We start from the raw sequence: 14,181 nt of genomic DNA, 5'->3' as shown, positions 1-14,181 counted from the left end.
CATACCAAGGACTTTAGTTATGATTTATCAATTTATAGTTCAATCTTAGTTGTTTTGCTTACATCACATGCAATGCAATGAGGAGGCTTGTCCCAATAAATACTAGTAGTCAGTTGTTTTCACTATTGACATTCCGATTATTTCAATTTCAACAATTTAGCCCATTATTGTTATTTCTCAGCTTTAGCATATTTTAGTGTTCAATCTTAAAGCATGCCAAACTTATAAGATTTTGTTAGGGACTAGTAGTGATTTCAAGTGTCGGTCACCCCAGAGTTTAGATTCTGGGTGTGACAACAATGTTGCCTTTTAGAAGATATATCGGACACAAGGTCATAGAAGATCTTGAGATCCTCAATTTTTCACCAATCATTACTTATATATCTGCAATAAAATGCCGCTAGCAGATTTTAAAAGGGTGAATTTTATGGATCAGGTCTCTTGAGACGCTCTTATAAATAAGATATTACTTAATTCCTTGTTAGATAAAGATATTTAATTTATCGTTATATTACTTGTACTAAACTAGAATTTCTCAAAGTTTTCAAGTTCTTATATTCTTATTCTTTATCACAATTTCCGATGTAGTTGCTAGCTAGCCAACTTAATTCATAGGAGCCCAGGGAGACTTTATCTTATATTTCGATTCATATTATTGAATTACTTGTTTCACTATTTATTTCTTACAAGTCAATTCATTGCAATTTTATTACTTGATTAATTCAACTCTCGTGTTCTTAAGTTATGTGTACCAATTCAATTGTATTGTTTTAAGAGTAAATATACATGTGCAATTTGTAAAAACCTTTTTTTATTTGACCAAGTGGCAAAGAGCCATCAAAGTTTCAAGTAAAAATTAACGTAAAGGGGTGATTTACAAAAATAATTTTAGAGTTGAGTTGTCTTAAAATTTTGACCTCACTAGACCATCTCCAACCTCCAACCCACCTCTATTCTACTCTTCATTCTCTATATTTGGAGAGTAAAATAGAGAATAGGCACTCCTACCCACCTCCATATCACTCTCCATTCTTCATATTTAGAGAGGTGAGAACTACTATTCACACTCTCTATTTCACTTTTTGAATATTTTATTATTATTATTTCTATTACTTTCTAATTAATATATTATTTTACATATAATGTCTATTAATAAAAATATCTAATATTCATAATTCTTTTTAAATGTAATATTACATTTTAAAAAATATATTATTTAATATATAGTACTTTCATCCCGAATTAATAGTATTTTAATTTTTTCTAATTTTCGACAATAATATAATTTGATTTTATTATTAATTTTCACTATAAAGAATACACAAAATCAAAATGATAAGATGAAAAAACTAATTTAAAAATACAATACATAATATGATAATTTAAATACAAGATAACAATACAATATATGACATAATAATTTAAATACAAGATACAATACAATACATTACATAATAATCAATTCACGATGAAACAAGAATCATGCCAAAAAGATGTTGAACGTGCATTCGGAGTTTTGCAATTATTGCAAGACCGCACGTTTTTGGAAAAAGGAAGTGCTACATGATATAATGACTATATGTATTATACTGCACAACATGATAATTGAGGATGAACATGATCTTAATGCACCAATTCAAGATGTCGTAGAGGCTCCAACTCCAACGACAGAAATTGTGGTAGATGAAAATCTTCGGTTTGAACAATTTTTAGCTAGACATAGAAAAGTTAAGGACAAAAATGCTCATTTTGAACTCCGTAATGCATTAATAGAGCATTTATGGGAGCAACGTAATAATTTCAAAAATTGAGTGTTTATGTAATGTTTATGTTATTGTATTTCACTTTTCATTTGAATTTGTCCATTAATTTGTATATTATATAATATTTTCTTGCAATTTATGTTATTTAAAAATTTAGAATAAAAGATAATTTTATATTAAATAAAAAAATTAAAAAATAAAATTTTATATCACATGAAAATTATATAAAGTAATTATTGGGAAAAGAAATAAAGAATTTATATTATAAAATAAGAAAATAAGAATGAAATAGAAATAATAATATAATATTGAGGAAAGAGAAAAATATTCATTTTTAGATAGTGAAATAAAGAATTGGGTTGGAGTTGGTTGTCTGAAAAAATAGAAAACTCTATATTTAGAGAGTAAAATAGAGTGTAGATTGGAGATGCCCATACCTAAAATACAAATTCAAATTTAACAAAAAATTTCTCATGAATAATACTTTTGACTTTCAACTTTCAACTTTCAGCTTTCAACTTTCAACTTTGAAGGATTACCCATGTAGCAAGGAACAGTAAAAAAAAAGAAGTTAAAGAACACTTGTTTTCAAGGTCAATAGATGTTTTATGACTAATATTATATAAAATAAAATGATTTATTAATTAATTATTGTTAAGTACTTAATAAAATATATTTAAAATACATATATTATGAGTCCTGACATTAGTATGTTGGAAAAAGTAAACAATAAAAAAACGTCTATGATCTAAACTTGAATTTTGTTGGGGGTGCGACCTTTAATAAGTCTGTGATTCAAATTTAATTCGAACTCAATACGAATTCCAAATAAAAATAAAGGAAAAAAGAACTTGGGTTCGGAAAACTTTATGGTCAACACGTCCGATCAAGTACTGTACACTAATTCTAACAAATGTATATGAACAACGCTTGTACCCATTCGACTTTTGATAAGTGTAAAGTCATATAAACACCATTAATTGTTGAAAAAAATCAAATAAATTGCGCTATTAATTTCTTACTCCATTTTTATTTTATACATTCTTCAAAGTTTTCTCATTTGGAGGTTTGATTTGACCTATTACAGAGGGGTGTACAAAATAAAATCGAAAATCATATCAAATTGCAAATTGAGTCAAACTGGAAAAAAAAATCTGACTAGTGATTTGGTTTGACTTGGTTTAGTATTGGAAAAAAAACCCGATTATACTTGGATTGGTTTGGTTTTAATTAAAAAAAGTCAACCCGAGACCAAACCAACCCGACATTATATATATAATTTTTAAAAATTATTTTATATATAAATGTATTTACTTTGATGTATTTACTTTGGTTTAGACATTTAAAATACATAATCTAATTTAAATTTTTCTTTAATGTTTAATCATGCATGATTTAGTACTTTTAAATTATGATCATTTTCATTATGACTTATCAATTTGCAATATTTATTTTATATGATTTCATTATTATTTTTTATTGAATATTTTAGTGTCATCACTCATCTCATATTATGTGTTATTTTTTTTAGAAACACCTTGGATAGTTGTATTTTGATTGGACTTATAAAGAAATATTTGGAGCATAAGTTAATTATATGTTTGTATGAACACTTTACCGAAAAAATCCAAAAACCTGAAAAAACCTGAGGTTTATTAGTTTGGTTTAATTTAAAAATTAAAAAATTTGACACAAATAGTTTGGTTTGGTATTTGAAAAATCCGAACCAACCCGAGGTTGAAAAAATAAAAAAAAACTCGAGTTTTTTTCGTTTGGTTTGGTTTATAAATTTAATTTTTTTACACAAATGATTTGGTTTGATATTTGAAAAACCCGAACTAACCCGATCATGTACACTCTTAATGAGAACTATGACAACCATAAATTTTAATCTATAATATATAATATTTTCTCTTTTTGAGTAATTAGATTGGTTACTATTTATTATTTGTCCCCGATCAGTTCTCAAATATTTACGGAGAAGTATTTTTTTTCTAATGATAAGGGAAAATATTTATCACGATATAAAATTTGAAGAACAAAACAACTATGTTTTATTTATAAGTTTTGGTTGAGATTGTTAAAAGGTATGTGGCAGTCTAGCGGCGTGCATTAATAAATAATTGATATAACAACATTATATTAATAAAAACTATTTAAAACGTACTAATAAAATATAAATCAAGTAAATTATCAAATTTTTCTCGAAAAATATTCATATTTTGAAATGTATTCATTATAGTCTCATTGGAGATAATATTAAATATTCTAGCACAATTGATTTATGTTAGCCTAATTTGACTATAAATAATTTGTTTATTTTTTTACTTTAAATAGGACTATAGGAGGTTGGAGGTGCCACGCCATAACAAATGACAATTCCGTTCAAGCTGCAAAACAACGAGCCCCAAAAATTAAAGGTAAATTCAGCCTTACTGAGGCTTGAACTTGGCCACGCCGTAATCAGAAGCGAACCCAGGATTTGAAGACTTTAGGTGCACGAATATAAACATAGCTCAAATATGAGCTCTAAGCTAAATTTAAAATAAAAAAAAGTCTTTAGTTGGATTTGAACCTTGATCTCAAGAGTGGTATCTCTAGCTTGTACGGTTGTACCAGTAGCACAAGGACACTTCTACGCTTATCATGAGTGCACTGTTAACTATATCCTAATTCCTATCAGTTTTTCAAAATAGATATACATATATACATATGATTTTTTCGGAATACCGGGTGCACGTGCACCCCTTCTCCATAGTGTGGGTCCGCCTCTGGCCGTAACAAATGACAATTTCGTTCTCGCTGCAAACCAACCAGCGAAATTAATTTATTCAAGTAGTATCATTAATGTTATTTGTAAGGATATTTTTATTTTTTCAAAGTTTTTTCTTACATATATAATACTATAAATTTTCAACAATGCAGTGTCGATCGACACCCCTTGAAATAAGCCGGATCCGCACATATTTAGAAAAAGTAGGAAAATAAAAGTGGAATTAAAAGTAAAAAAAATGTTAGGGAGATAGAATATAAAATTAGTAGGATAGGTTTACACTTTGTGAATAACGACAATTCATTTCCATAGGTTTGGTAAGAAGAAAATGCTTTGGCAGACGCCGCGTACCAGCTGCTTTTTGGCTGCAAGTCAATTACATACGTATAATATTGATACATAAATAAAAGTTATGATCTTAATAATATTTGTATATAATTTACACATATATTATGAATTGTGAGTCAGTAAAAATGAAGATAGGAGTAAAGATAAGATGTAATGTAAACTATATAAAGATATAATCAATGTGAATTAAGTTTCATAAAGTTGAGACGTAAGACAGTGTAGAGTGGGGAAAAATATAATCAATGTGAATTAAGTTTTAATGGCGAAAATTAAAAAAACTCTACTTTTATTTATTGCTCATTAAAAAATACAACAACAAACATAATAAGTATAATAATGAAAAGCAAAGTTAGGATGCCATGCATACGGGTTAATTAGGTTCTCATTCTCAACTAGATATATGCGCATAAAAGACCACTTCAATGATACTTTTAAATTTAATTTAGTTTTAAAAATTGATAAAATTTGATTTTTAATAAAAAGTGACGGAACAAAATAAACTATACAAATATCTATCTAAAAATTTATATTAGAAAAATGAATTATTATAATCCTACTAAAACAAGAAAGTACTTGTTGTAGTTTTATTCATATAGAAAAATCAAACTTAAACTACACTTTCTTCAATTTAAAATTGAGCTAGCTATTTTGATTTGACATAAAATATAAAAAAATAATGAATACTATACCCCATACAAGCAAAATAATTACAAATATATATTCTTTTACCTTCATACTTCACTAAATAATTACACAATATACTCTCAACTAATTTTGCTTAACCGATATCAAATCAATATCATATATTGTATTTGTATCATTAAGGCTAATAATTTCGCTTAATAGATACTGGATCAATATATATACTCTTATAGTATCATTGACTAATAAATAATTTATAAACAAGAAGCCTTAAAGATACCACAACAATATACATATACTCGTTGTCATTTTAACAATATAGATAGATTTTGTAGTTTTCTTGAATTTTTTTAATTTTTTTTCTTGTCAAGAAAGAACAATTTTTTTAATAAAAAGATAACAGCGATAAAGGAATGTAAAACATGCCAAGAAAATTGGACTGATCCAACTACCTCTGTTTCTGTGTGTAATGTAACGCGTAAATCTCCGTCTCCTTCTCTCTTTGTATGCAGAGCTAACACCTGTACTTTAATTCTTCTCTCGCCATGTTCTCATTCAACAAACCCATTTTACTGGTATCATTTTTCACTTTCACACTTCAAATTAATCTTTCTTTCAAAAGTAGCATTTGAATTTTCTTGTTTCTTGGGTTATAAAAGGTGGGTTGTTCTTTTCTTGGTAGTAGAACCACAAGAACGTTTTAAATTTACTTATTTGATTTGTTTCTTTTGTGGGTTGTTGTTGATTTGTTGTTTCAGTTTGTTTCATTGGCAGAGAAAGGCATTGGGGTTGTTTCTTGTGGGTGAAAGAACAAGAAGAAGAGGGATAGTGATGGAGAGTACATTGAAGGAATTATCAAATGGGGAGTCTGTGCTTGATATAAAAGATAAATGTGGTGTTGCTGGTGGTGTTGAGGATATGTACGGGGAAGATAGAGCTACTGAAGATCAGACTATTACCCCATGGACTTTTTCTGTTGCTAGGTAATGTTCATTTTTGGTTTATTTTTCTGTGGATTGGGTTGATTATGGGTTTGCCTTCTTTTGTGTGGTTTGCGTGCTATTGTACTAGAGTGGAGTTTATCCTGTGTGCACCCAAAGGGTAGCTATTGCGGGTTCCCTTGTTAACGAAAAAAGAAGATGAAATGTAGGGGGACCTAATGTGTAGTTGGAAATTGTGTTATTACCCTCTTTTCATTTTGATCATCTGAGTTTTATTCGGTTTTCCGTAATGTATGGTTGGAGTTACAAATTTAATGAGTGTATTTAGCTGTGAAAATAGTGGATTTAGTTTGTGTTAACAAATTCTTGTTGACAATCATCTTTATTGATTTCAGTGGATATAGTTTGTTACGTGATCCACATTATAACAAAGGGCTTGCCTTCACTGAGGCGGAGAGAGATGCTCACTATTTGCGTGGTCTTTTACCTCCCAGTGTTTCAAGCCAACAACTTCAGGTCATTTCATAATCCTTGATATAATTGTTGAGTTCCTTTCTTTCCATATCCATTCATAATTAGAAGTTTAAACCACCTTTTTCATCAAATATCAGGAGAAGAAAGTGATGCACAATCTCCGCCAGTATCAAGTTCCACTGCAAAGATACATGGCCATGATGGATCTTCAGGTAGTTTACCTCTCAATCTCACCGCAGCATTATAGATTCCACACCTGGTTTATTTATCAACTTAAGTGGACTTAGTAGGAAGTTAGAGGTAGGATCTTTTGGTAAGTTTGTATGGTAATAGGTGTGACGTCTTGGATTTACTCTTCAAATGATGTTTGTGTGGAAGTATCATACTTTACTTGTTATCTGGTGCCAATGATAGGCCATGCAGTTCAAAATCTCACAAGTTACAATTGGAATTTCCATGTAGCATGGCTATATCATATATGGTCTAAAATTTGTTTAGTTTCTTGTTTTCCTTTTTCATTTTAATATGTATTTTTACCCTTTTTCTTCCCTCTGGAGAGAATGTTTTAATCTATCATTTTGACAAATTGAACATATAAAATAATTTATCAGTATCTAAGGGAATACTATCCCATCAAAATACAAGTTGGCTGTTCTAAGTTATTTCGTGATGAATCAACTCTGCCACCAGACTAAGGTGATTCTGTGTCCTTGCTGTTTTAATTTTGCTAATAACTTATTTTTCCAATGCTCAGGAAAGAAATGAAAGGTTATTTTACAAGCTTCTCATCGATAATGTTGAAGAACTATTGCCAGTTGTTTATACCCCAACAGTTGGTGAGGCTTGCCAGAAGTATGGAAGCATTTTCAGGCGTCCTCAGGGTCTCTTTATCAGCTTAAAGGAAAAGTAATTTCCTTTCCTTCTGGTCATCCATGTGGTGGAACTTTTTTCTGTTTGGTTTTATTGTACATCAGATGCTCTTCTGCTCCAAAGCTAATGTAACCTTTAAAGTTGAAACTTTCAGGGGAAAGATTCTTGAGGTATTGAAAAACTGGCCAGAGAAGAGTATCCATGTCATTGTTGTTACAGATGGAGAGCGGATATTAGGACTTGGTGATCTTGGCTGTCAGGTAAATCTGCCAAATTTGACCGGCTTTTAGATTATTGCCTATTAGTATGTTATTTGAACAACCGGATGGAACTAACTAGAAACTGTCTCTACTTTACTTGACACAGTACCATATGGATAATATAATTGACCAAAAGTTCCAAAATTGTTTCAGGGCATGGGTATTCCGGTTGGAAAGCTCTCGCTTTATACTGCTCTTGGGGGTGTTCGTCCTTCAGTAGTAAGCACCACTCCACCTTTCTTTACTTGTACATTTGATCATTCTCAAACCGATCCTCTCTTGCGCCTTTCTATATGTTTATGTTTCCTTTTGCACAAAGATCTTATAAAGGACACCAATCCGCTAGAACTAAATACATTAGTTGCCAAGTTGCTACTTAGTTATTTGAAGTAAAATAACATATTATAGATTCGTAAATTTCTGCTTCGAAACATCAGTGCTCTTTTTATTTTCTGCTTTCTTTTTCTTTCGTTTTGGACTCTCATCAATGACAATTACATTAACGTATTTTAACTACTTTTTGCTAATGTAATCTTGTTACCATGACTTATTTCTTTATTCATTTCTTCAATATCGGCATCACTCATGAGGAATTTTGTGTACGGCACTGATTATTTCAACTTCAACTTGAAACAGAGAATTTGAAGTTTGAAATACTAGTTTGAGGAGTGTTTTAAGTGAACTAATGGTTCCACTCACAAAACTTCATTTCTTTTTCCAAGTGAAATTCACGTCCAAAACACAATTTCAACTTCCAAATATCCCTTTTCAACTTCAACTTCAGATACCCTTCCTTTTTTCTCAAACTTCAACCAAATATTGTTCAATTACCTACTTCAATGATATTTTCACGTTAATTTTTCCTCAAATTTCTCATCATATTAGTTTTATGTTATTATTGCTAGACTACCAATAATATTTTTTTATTAACTATTACTGTTGTTAAGAAATGAACCTTGGACATAACTCAAACACAAAAGTTAGCTCATGAGGTTCTTTTCCAAGACCGTATAATGAGACAATAACCAACTGCCTCCACCAATATGAGCCTGTAGACAACATAACATGGAGGCCCACTATTGGATAAACCAAGAATTGGGGTAGGTTTGGCTTTGGTACCATGTTAGGAAAATGGAACTTGAGCGTAACTCAACCCCAAAAAGCTAACTCATGAGGTTTTCCCCAAGATATATAAGGAGACAACAACCCATTCCCTCCACCAATGTGGGACACTTAACAACTATTATACTAACATCATACATCCTTTTTATTATAAAAAGAAATTAGTATGGGTCTGATTTTTTTGACTAAATTATATCGATTTTCTTATTCATGTCAGAAATTCACTATTATTTTTTCACCTTCAGTGTCTGCCTATAACCATTGATGTTGGCACGAACAATCAGAAGTTACTGGATGATGAGTTCTACATTGGACTCAAGCAGAAAAGAGCTACGGGGCAGGTTTGGTGACCTTTTTCATTCTTTTACTTCGTGTTCTCAGACTACAGATGAAAATAATGCAGTTATCAAAATCTGCCTTTCGGGAAGCTGAAGTTACATTTCATGTTTTGCTCTTAAAGGAATATGCTGAACTTCTGGAGGAGTTTATGTCTGCAGTTAAGCAAAACTATGGAGAGAAAGTCCTCATTCAGGTATATCACTAACTACAAATATCCCTGTGCAATTGTTCTAACGCACGCCCAGTATGATGAAGCACCAATCTGAAGAATCTTGTTAGTTCAGTTCATTTATGTCCTAAAGTTGCCTGATAATTTTTTCAGTTTGAAGATTTTGCAAACCACAATGCATTTGAGCTTCTTGCGAAGTATCGCACAACACATCTTGTATTCAACGATGATATCCAGGTAGAAGTTGCGAAAATAGCTGTCACTTTGAAACTTTTGCCTTTACTTTGAGTGGATTAATAATTTTCATACTATTTTTTCTGCCAACTTGAAACTTTTACCTTCACTTTGAGTGGATTAATAATTTTTGTACTGGTTTTACAGGGTACAGCATCTGTGGTTCTGGCCGGGCTTATCGCATCTCTAAAACTACTTGGTGGAACGCTTGCGGACCACACATTTTTATTCTTAGGTGCTGGAGAGGTGAGATTCGTCAACTATTGCCCCTTCACATTGTTTTGGGTTGTTTAATTGCTCTTCAAGAGTTTCATATTATGTACTGATCTTGTATGTTGGTTTTGAGTTTTGACTAGAATAGTAGGCACATTTTGTGCTGCTTAAAGCAGTTAGTTTATGGCATTTTGCTCTGCAAGAACTTCAGCTTCTAACAGTCCGATAAGATTGACTTTTGCTTTTATTTTTGGTGACGAAAGGGCTCAGTAAATTTAATCTTGTACTCACTTATTCAGTGCAGTTAATTCATACACATTTTATTAATCTTTAAAGTAGAAAATTAATTTGCTAATGGCACAAATTAAGGTTCAACCTTTACAATTCTCCATTTTAAGTTGGCCATAATATTTAGACTTATAAATTTTTCAGATGCTTCGGAGATTGATATAACAACTTCGACCAATCACAGAATTTCTGTTTCATTTCTTTGCAATCTACTGGCAATGGCCTGAGATGAAAGGAGGCACAATCTCCCCATTATGAAACAAGGCCATTAGTGCTACATGTTTATCTGCGAAAGAACTTTTCTTCCTGGATTAGCTAGACCATGTGGATACCTTTACACAAACGGCCATATACATTGGAAACTTTTTAAAATGTCATCAAAATACAGATCAACATATCAATTAGAGCACACTGTATCTCAATATCAGGGATTTTATTTTTAACCATCTTGTCTTTGTCTTCCTGAAGGCTGGAACTGGTATTGCTGAGCTTATAGCACTTGAGATAACAAGAAAGGTGCTAACTACTTTTCATCTACTCCTTTTACTTCTTTTGTTTTGTTTGGAGCTTTTTCACTAACAGTCCAAATTCGCCTTTCAGACTAGTGTTCCGTTAGAAGAGGCTCGAAAGAAGATTTGGCTGGTTGACTCTAAGGTACTAGCGTCATGATCTGAAATTCCCAGTTCAGTGCTACACACAAGATATTGATCTCTGCCTATATGCTAGACTTACATTTATGTAATTACCAGCATCTCCTTCTCCAGTTAAAACAGTTCTTAATTTATTACAGGGACTGATTGTAAGTTCTCGTGTGGAGTCCCTTCAGCACTTCAAAAAGCCATGGGCTCATGATCACGAACCTGTTAAGGAACTTATAGATGCGGTGAAGGTGTGAAGTTTGCACCCTTTTTTTTTTAATGCTTGACGTGACTTAAAGAAGATGGCAAAACACATTCCTCATGTAACTTTATTCTCCATTTTTCAGGCAATAAAGCCAACTGTTCTAATAGGAACTTCTGGAGTTGGAAAAACGTTTACGAAGGAAGTTGTTGAGGCAATGGCTTCTCTCAATCCGGTGGGTCTTCCCTCTCTCTCATACATGCACAGACATAAATGAAATATGCATGCATAGATACTGCGACACAAGCTCTATGAATCATAGTCGACCATAAAGTTTCTAATTTTGGCACATATGAACAGAAACCTCTTATTATGGCTCTGTCAAATCCAACATCACAAGCTGAATGTACTGCTGATGAAGCTTATACATGGAGTAAGGTAAATTCTGTTCGAGAAATTACATAGCTCAAAGTTTTCTAACATATGTCTACCTCAAGCCACAAATTTGTATGTAGGATTACTGAGCTTGTTCTTTCCCTTTCTTCCACGTACAGGGTCATGCAATCTTTGCTAGTGGAAGCCCATTTGACCCTGTTGAGTTCGAGGGACGGACTTTTGTGTCTGGGCAGGTGCTGCTCTTCTCCAATAGCAATTGACTGCATTTTAGTTTAAGTAATAAATTGGATACTTACTCTTCTTTTGCTTTACAGGCAAATAACGCCTACGTGTTCCCTGGATTTGGTTTGGGGATTATCATGTCTGGCACAATTCGTGTGCATGATGATATGCTACTAGCAGCCTGTAAGTACATCACAGTCGTCAAGAACTTATATATTCTTCGAGTCTGATTTGACTCCAATTATTTGTTTCATGAAACAGCGGAAGCTTTGGCATCTGAGGTGACTGAGGACGACTATTTGAAGGGACGGATCTACCCACCATTCACTAACATCAGAAAAATATCAGCCCATATTGCGGCCGAAGTAGCTGCCAAGGCATATGAACTTGGTGAGTTTTCCAAATTTTAAAGTGATTTAACAAATCATTAGACACCAAGTTCAAACTTGCTGATGATGAATCTTTTAACTTACACCACCCACTTTTTTCAGGTCTGGCAACGCGTCTCCCTCGTCCTAGTGATCTCGTTAAGTATGCCGAGAGCTGTATGTACACTCCACTCTACCGCAGCTATCGTTAAACTGGGAATTTTGGCTGACATTTAACTAATCCCATTTCTGGCTACATTAGGAGCTTTGAGTTTTAGGTTCATTCATAGTTTTAGATGAAATATTTTGTATGCTACTTCCAATACCTAGTAGAGTCATTCATGTTTGTTATTCTTAGCAGTGAGAAGGACGAGATTTCCTGCTCTTACTCTTATTTTTCTCTCTTCCTTGAACATTGTTGGCCAGTTCATATTATATATTAACAGACAGAAGTATTTTTCGCTCGGATCTACTTTTCCAAGAAAGCTTATTATTATAACTGAATTCATGTTTAAGCCTCGTTGGATCTTTTATTTGAGAAAGACACGATGAAGAACGAAATGGTAAGAGAAAGAAGGCATGAAAACCATATAAAGAAAACATAGCCATCTAGTCAAGGAAACAGTAACAACAACAACAACAAAATGATGTGATAATTGAAACACACATGATGATATAAATAAAAAAGTGATATAGTACTACATGAATAAGACTCCACTACGTGCTACTAACCTTGTACCTTAATTCTCGACCTCCAAAGATAATTTTAAACCAAGGAGAAAGTGGAATTAATGTTGCCAAGGCAGTAAACAAGGCCTCTTCATATGTTTGCATTTATTAATAATTTGTCTGTTTTCTCTCAATATATAGCGTTGTCAACAGATATGCATTTTCTCTTAATTTTATTATCATCTGAATATACCTTATGAACTTTGTTTAGTTCTGCGAAATGGTTTGTTTTCTGTTCTTGTTAGCTAGATTGATGTCTTTACATTTGACCAAATTCAAGCTCAAAGAAGGTGAGAACTTGAGTTCAGATTGAGTTTTCTAATTTTTGCAGCAGAAAGTCATTAGATATTCAACTTTGAATGCAACCAAACGGTTCAACTTGTCCACTATTTTATTCCATTGCTGCATTATTTTGTTTGTAATCTACTTTGCTTTTATGATACTAGGAATTAGTGTCTTCCAGGATGAACGAGATTTCAAGATACCTTTAAAGATAACTGGATATAGCTTATCTTCTTATTTAGTCAGTATATAAATTCCTTTTATGCCCCCATCATTCTGGTTGATCGAAATTTTATCTTGTACTTAGTTGCTTCTGTATTACAATTGTCACCCAAATACTATATATCTTCATGCCAAATTATCTTTTAGATTATAATGCAATTGGAAAGTAAATTGTGTCAGTTAACTTTTCTTGGAGTATATATGACTCTGAATTCTGATCATGGTTAAGGTTTCATCAGTTTGTTGTATGTTTAGCTGGTAAATATCTTCATGAGGATGATAAAATCTCTGGTTTATTCCTTATCAGGATATACAAGATAATGATCGGAAAGAAGAATAACTATTTGTTACAATGAAAGGAAAACGACATCTTTCAATCATATTCTTATACCGTTTGACCTTTGCACCATTACTGTCGCATTGCATCTTTTTATAAAGATGAATTAATGAATATGTGACCAGGCATCAGAAGGGGGACAACGATAGATGAACGAGTTATACAAGCATTTTTGTAGCTCTCACCAAGGGGCAACTAGTGGCAGAGGAATATATTAAAGGCTATAGGGGGTGTGACTTGTCTTGCTTTGGACATTTGGTTGAAATTTTTTAGTGATACAAATGTTCAGACACAGACGAGCTGCTCGGTGTTGACATAAAGAGAGAAATATCCTTGTTTAGTTCTATTG

The 14,181-nt window shown here is 32.1% G+C and overlaps 1 protein-coding gene across 4 annotated transcripts; it reads left to right on the top strand.

The window, feature by feature from the left end:
- Positions 1-5,965: 5,965 nt before the first annotated feature.
- On the top strand, positions 5,966-12,730 carry LOC102589524 (NADP-dependent malic enzyme-like). 4 transcript variants are annotated; one of them, XM_006364660.2, is made up of 20 exons: positions 5,966-6,101; positions 6,285-6,509; positions 6,863-6,983; positions 7,079-7,153; positions 7,696-7,847; positions 7,966-8,071; positions 8,225-8,290; positions 9,439-9,534; positions 9,654-9,725; positions 9,855-9,938; positions 10,083-10,181; positions 10,905-10,952; positions 11,037-11,090; positions 11,227-11,325; positions 11,422-11,511; positions 11,637-11,714; positions 11,831-11,905; positions 11,987-12,077; positions 12,156-12,284; positions 12,386-12,730. In XM_006364660.2, exons 2-20 carry the CDS (start codon positions 6,358-6,360, stop codon positions 12,472-12,474), a joined length of 1,776 nt encoding a protein of 591 aa, XP_006364722.1. In that variant the 5' UTR covers positions 5,966-6,101; positions 6,285-6,357; the 3' UTR covers positions 12,475-12,730. The 4 variants fall into 4 exon arrangements, with proteins under 4 accessions (XP_006364722.1, XP_015159557.1, XP_015159559.1 ...); XM_015304071.1 differs by having other exon boundaries at positions 5,989-6,101; positions 6,301-6,509; XM_015304073.1 differs by having other exon boundaries at positions 6,096-6,185; positions 6,301-6,509.
- Positions 12,731-14,181: the final 1,451 nt, after the last annotated feature.

This window comes from Solanum tuberosum, unplaced genomic scaffold (assembly GCF_000226075.1).
Source record: "Solanum tuberosum cultivar DM 1-3 516 R44 unplaced genomic scaffold, SolTub_3.0 scf00509, whole genome shotgun sequence".
Classification (NCBI taxonomy): Eukaryota; Viridiplantae; Streptophyta; class Magnoliopsida; order Solanales; family Solanaceae; genus Solanum; species Solanum tuberosum.
This window is presented reverse-complemented; position numbering and strand designations above follow the sequence as displayed.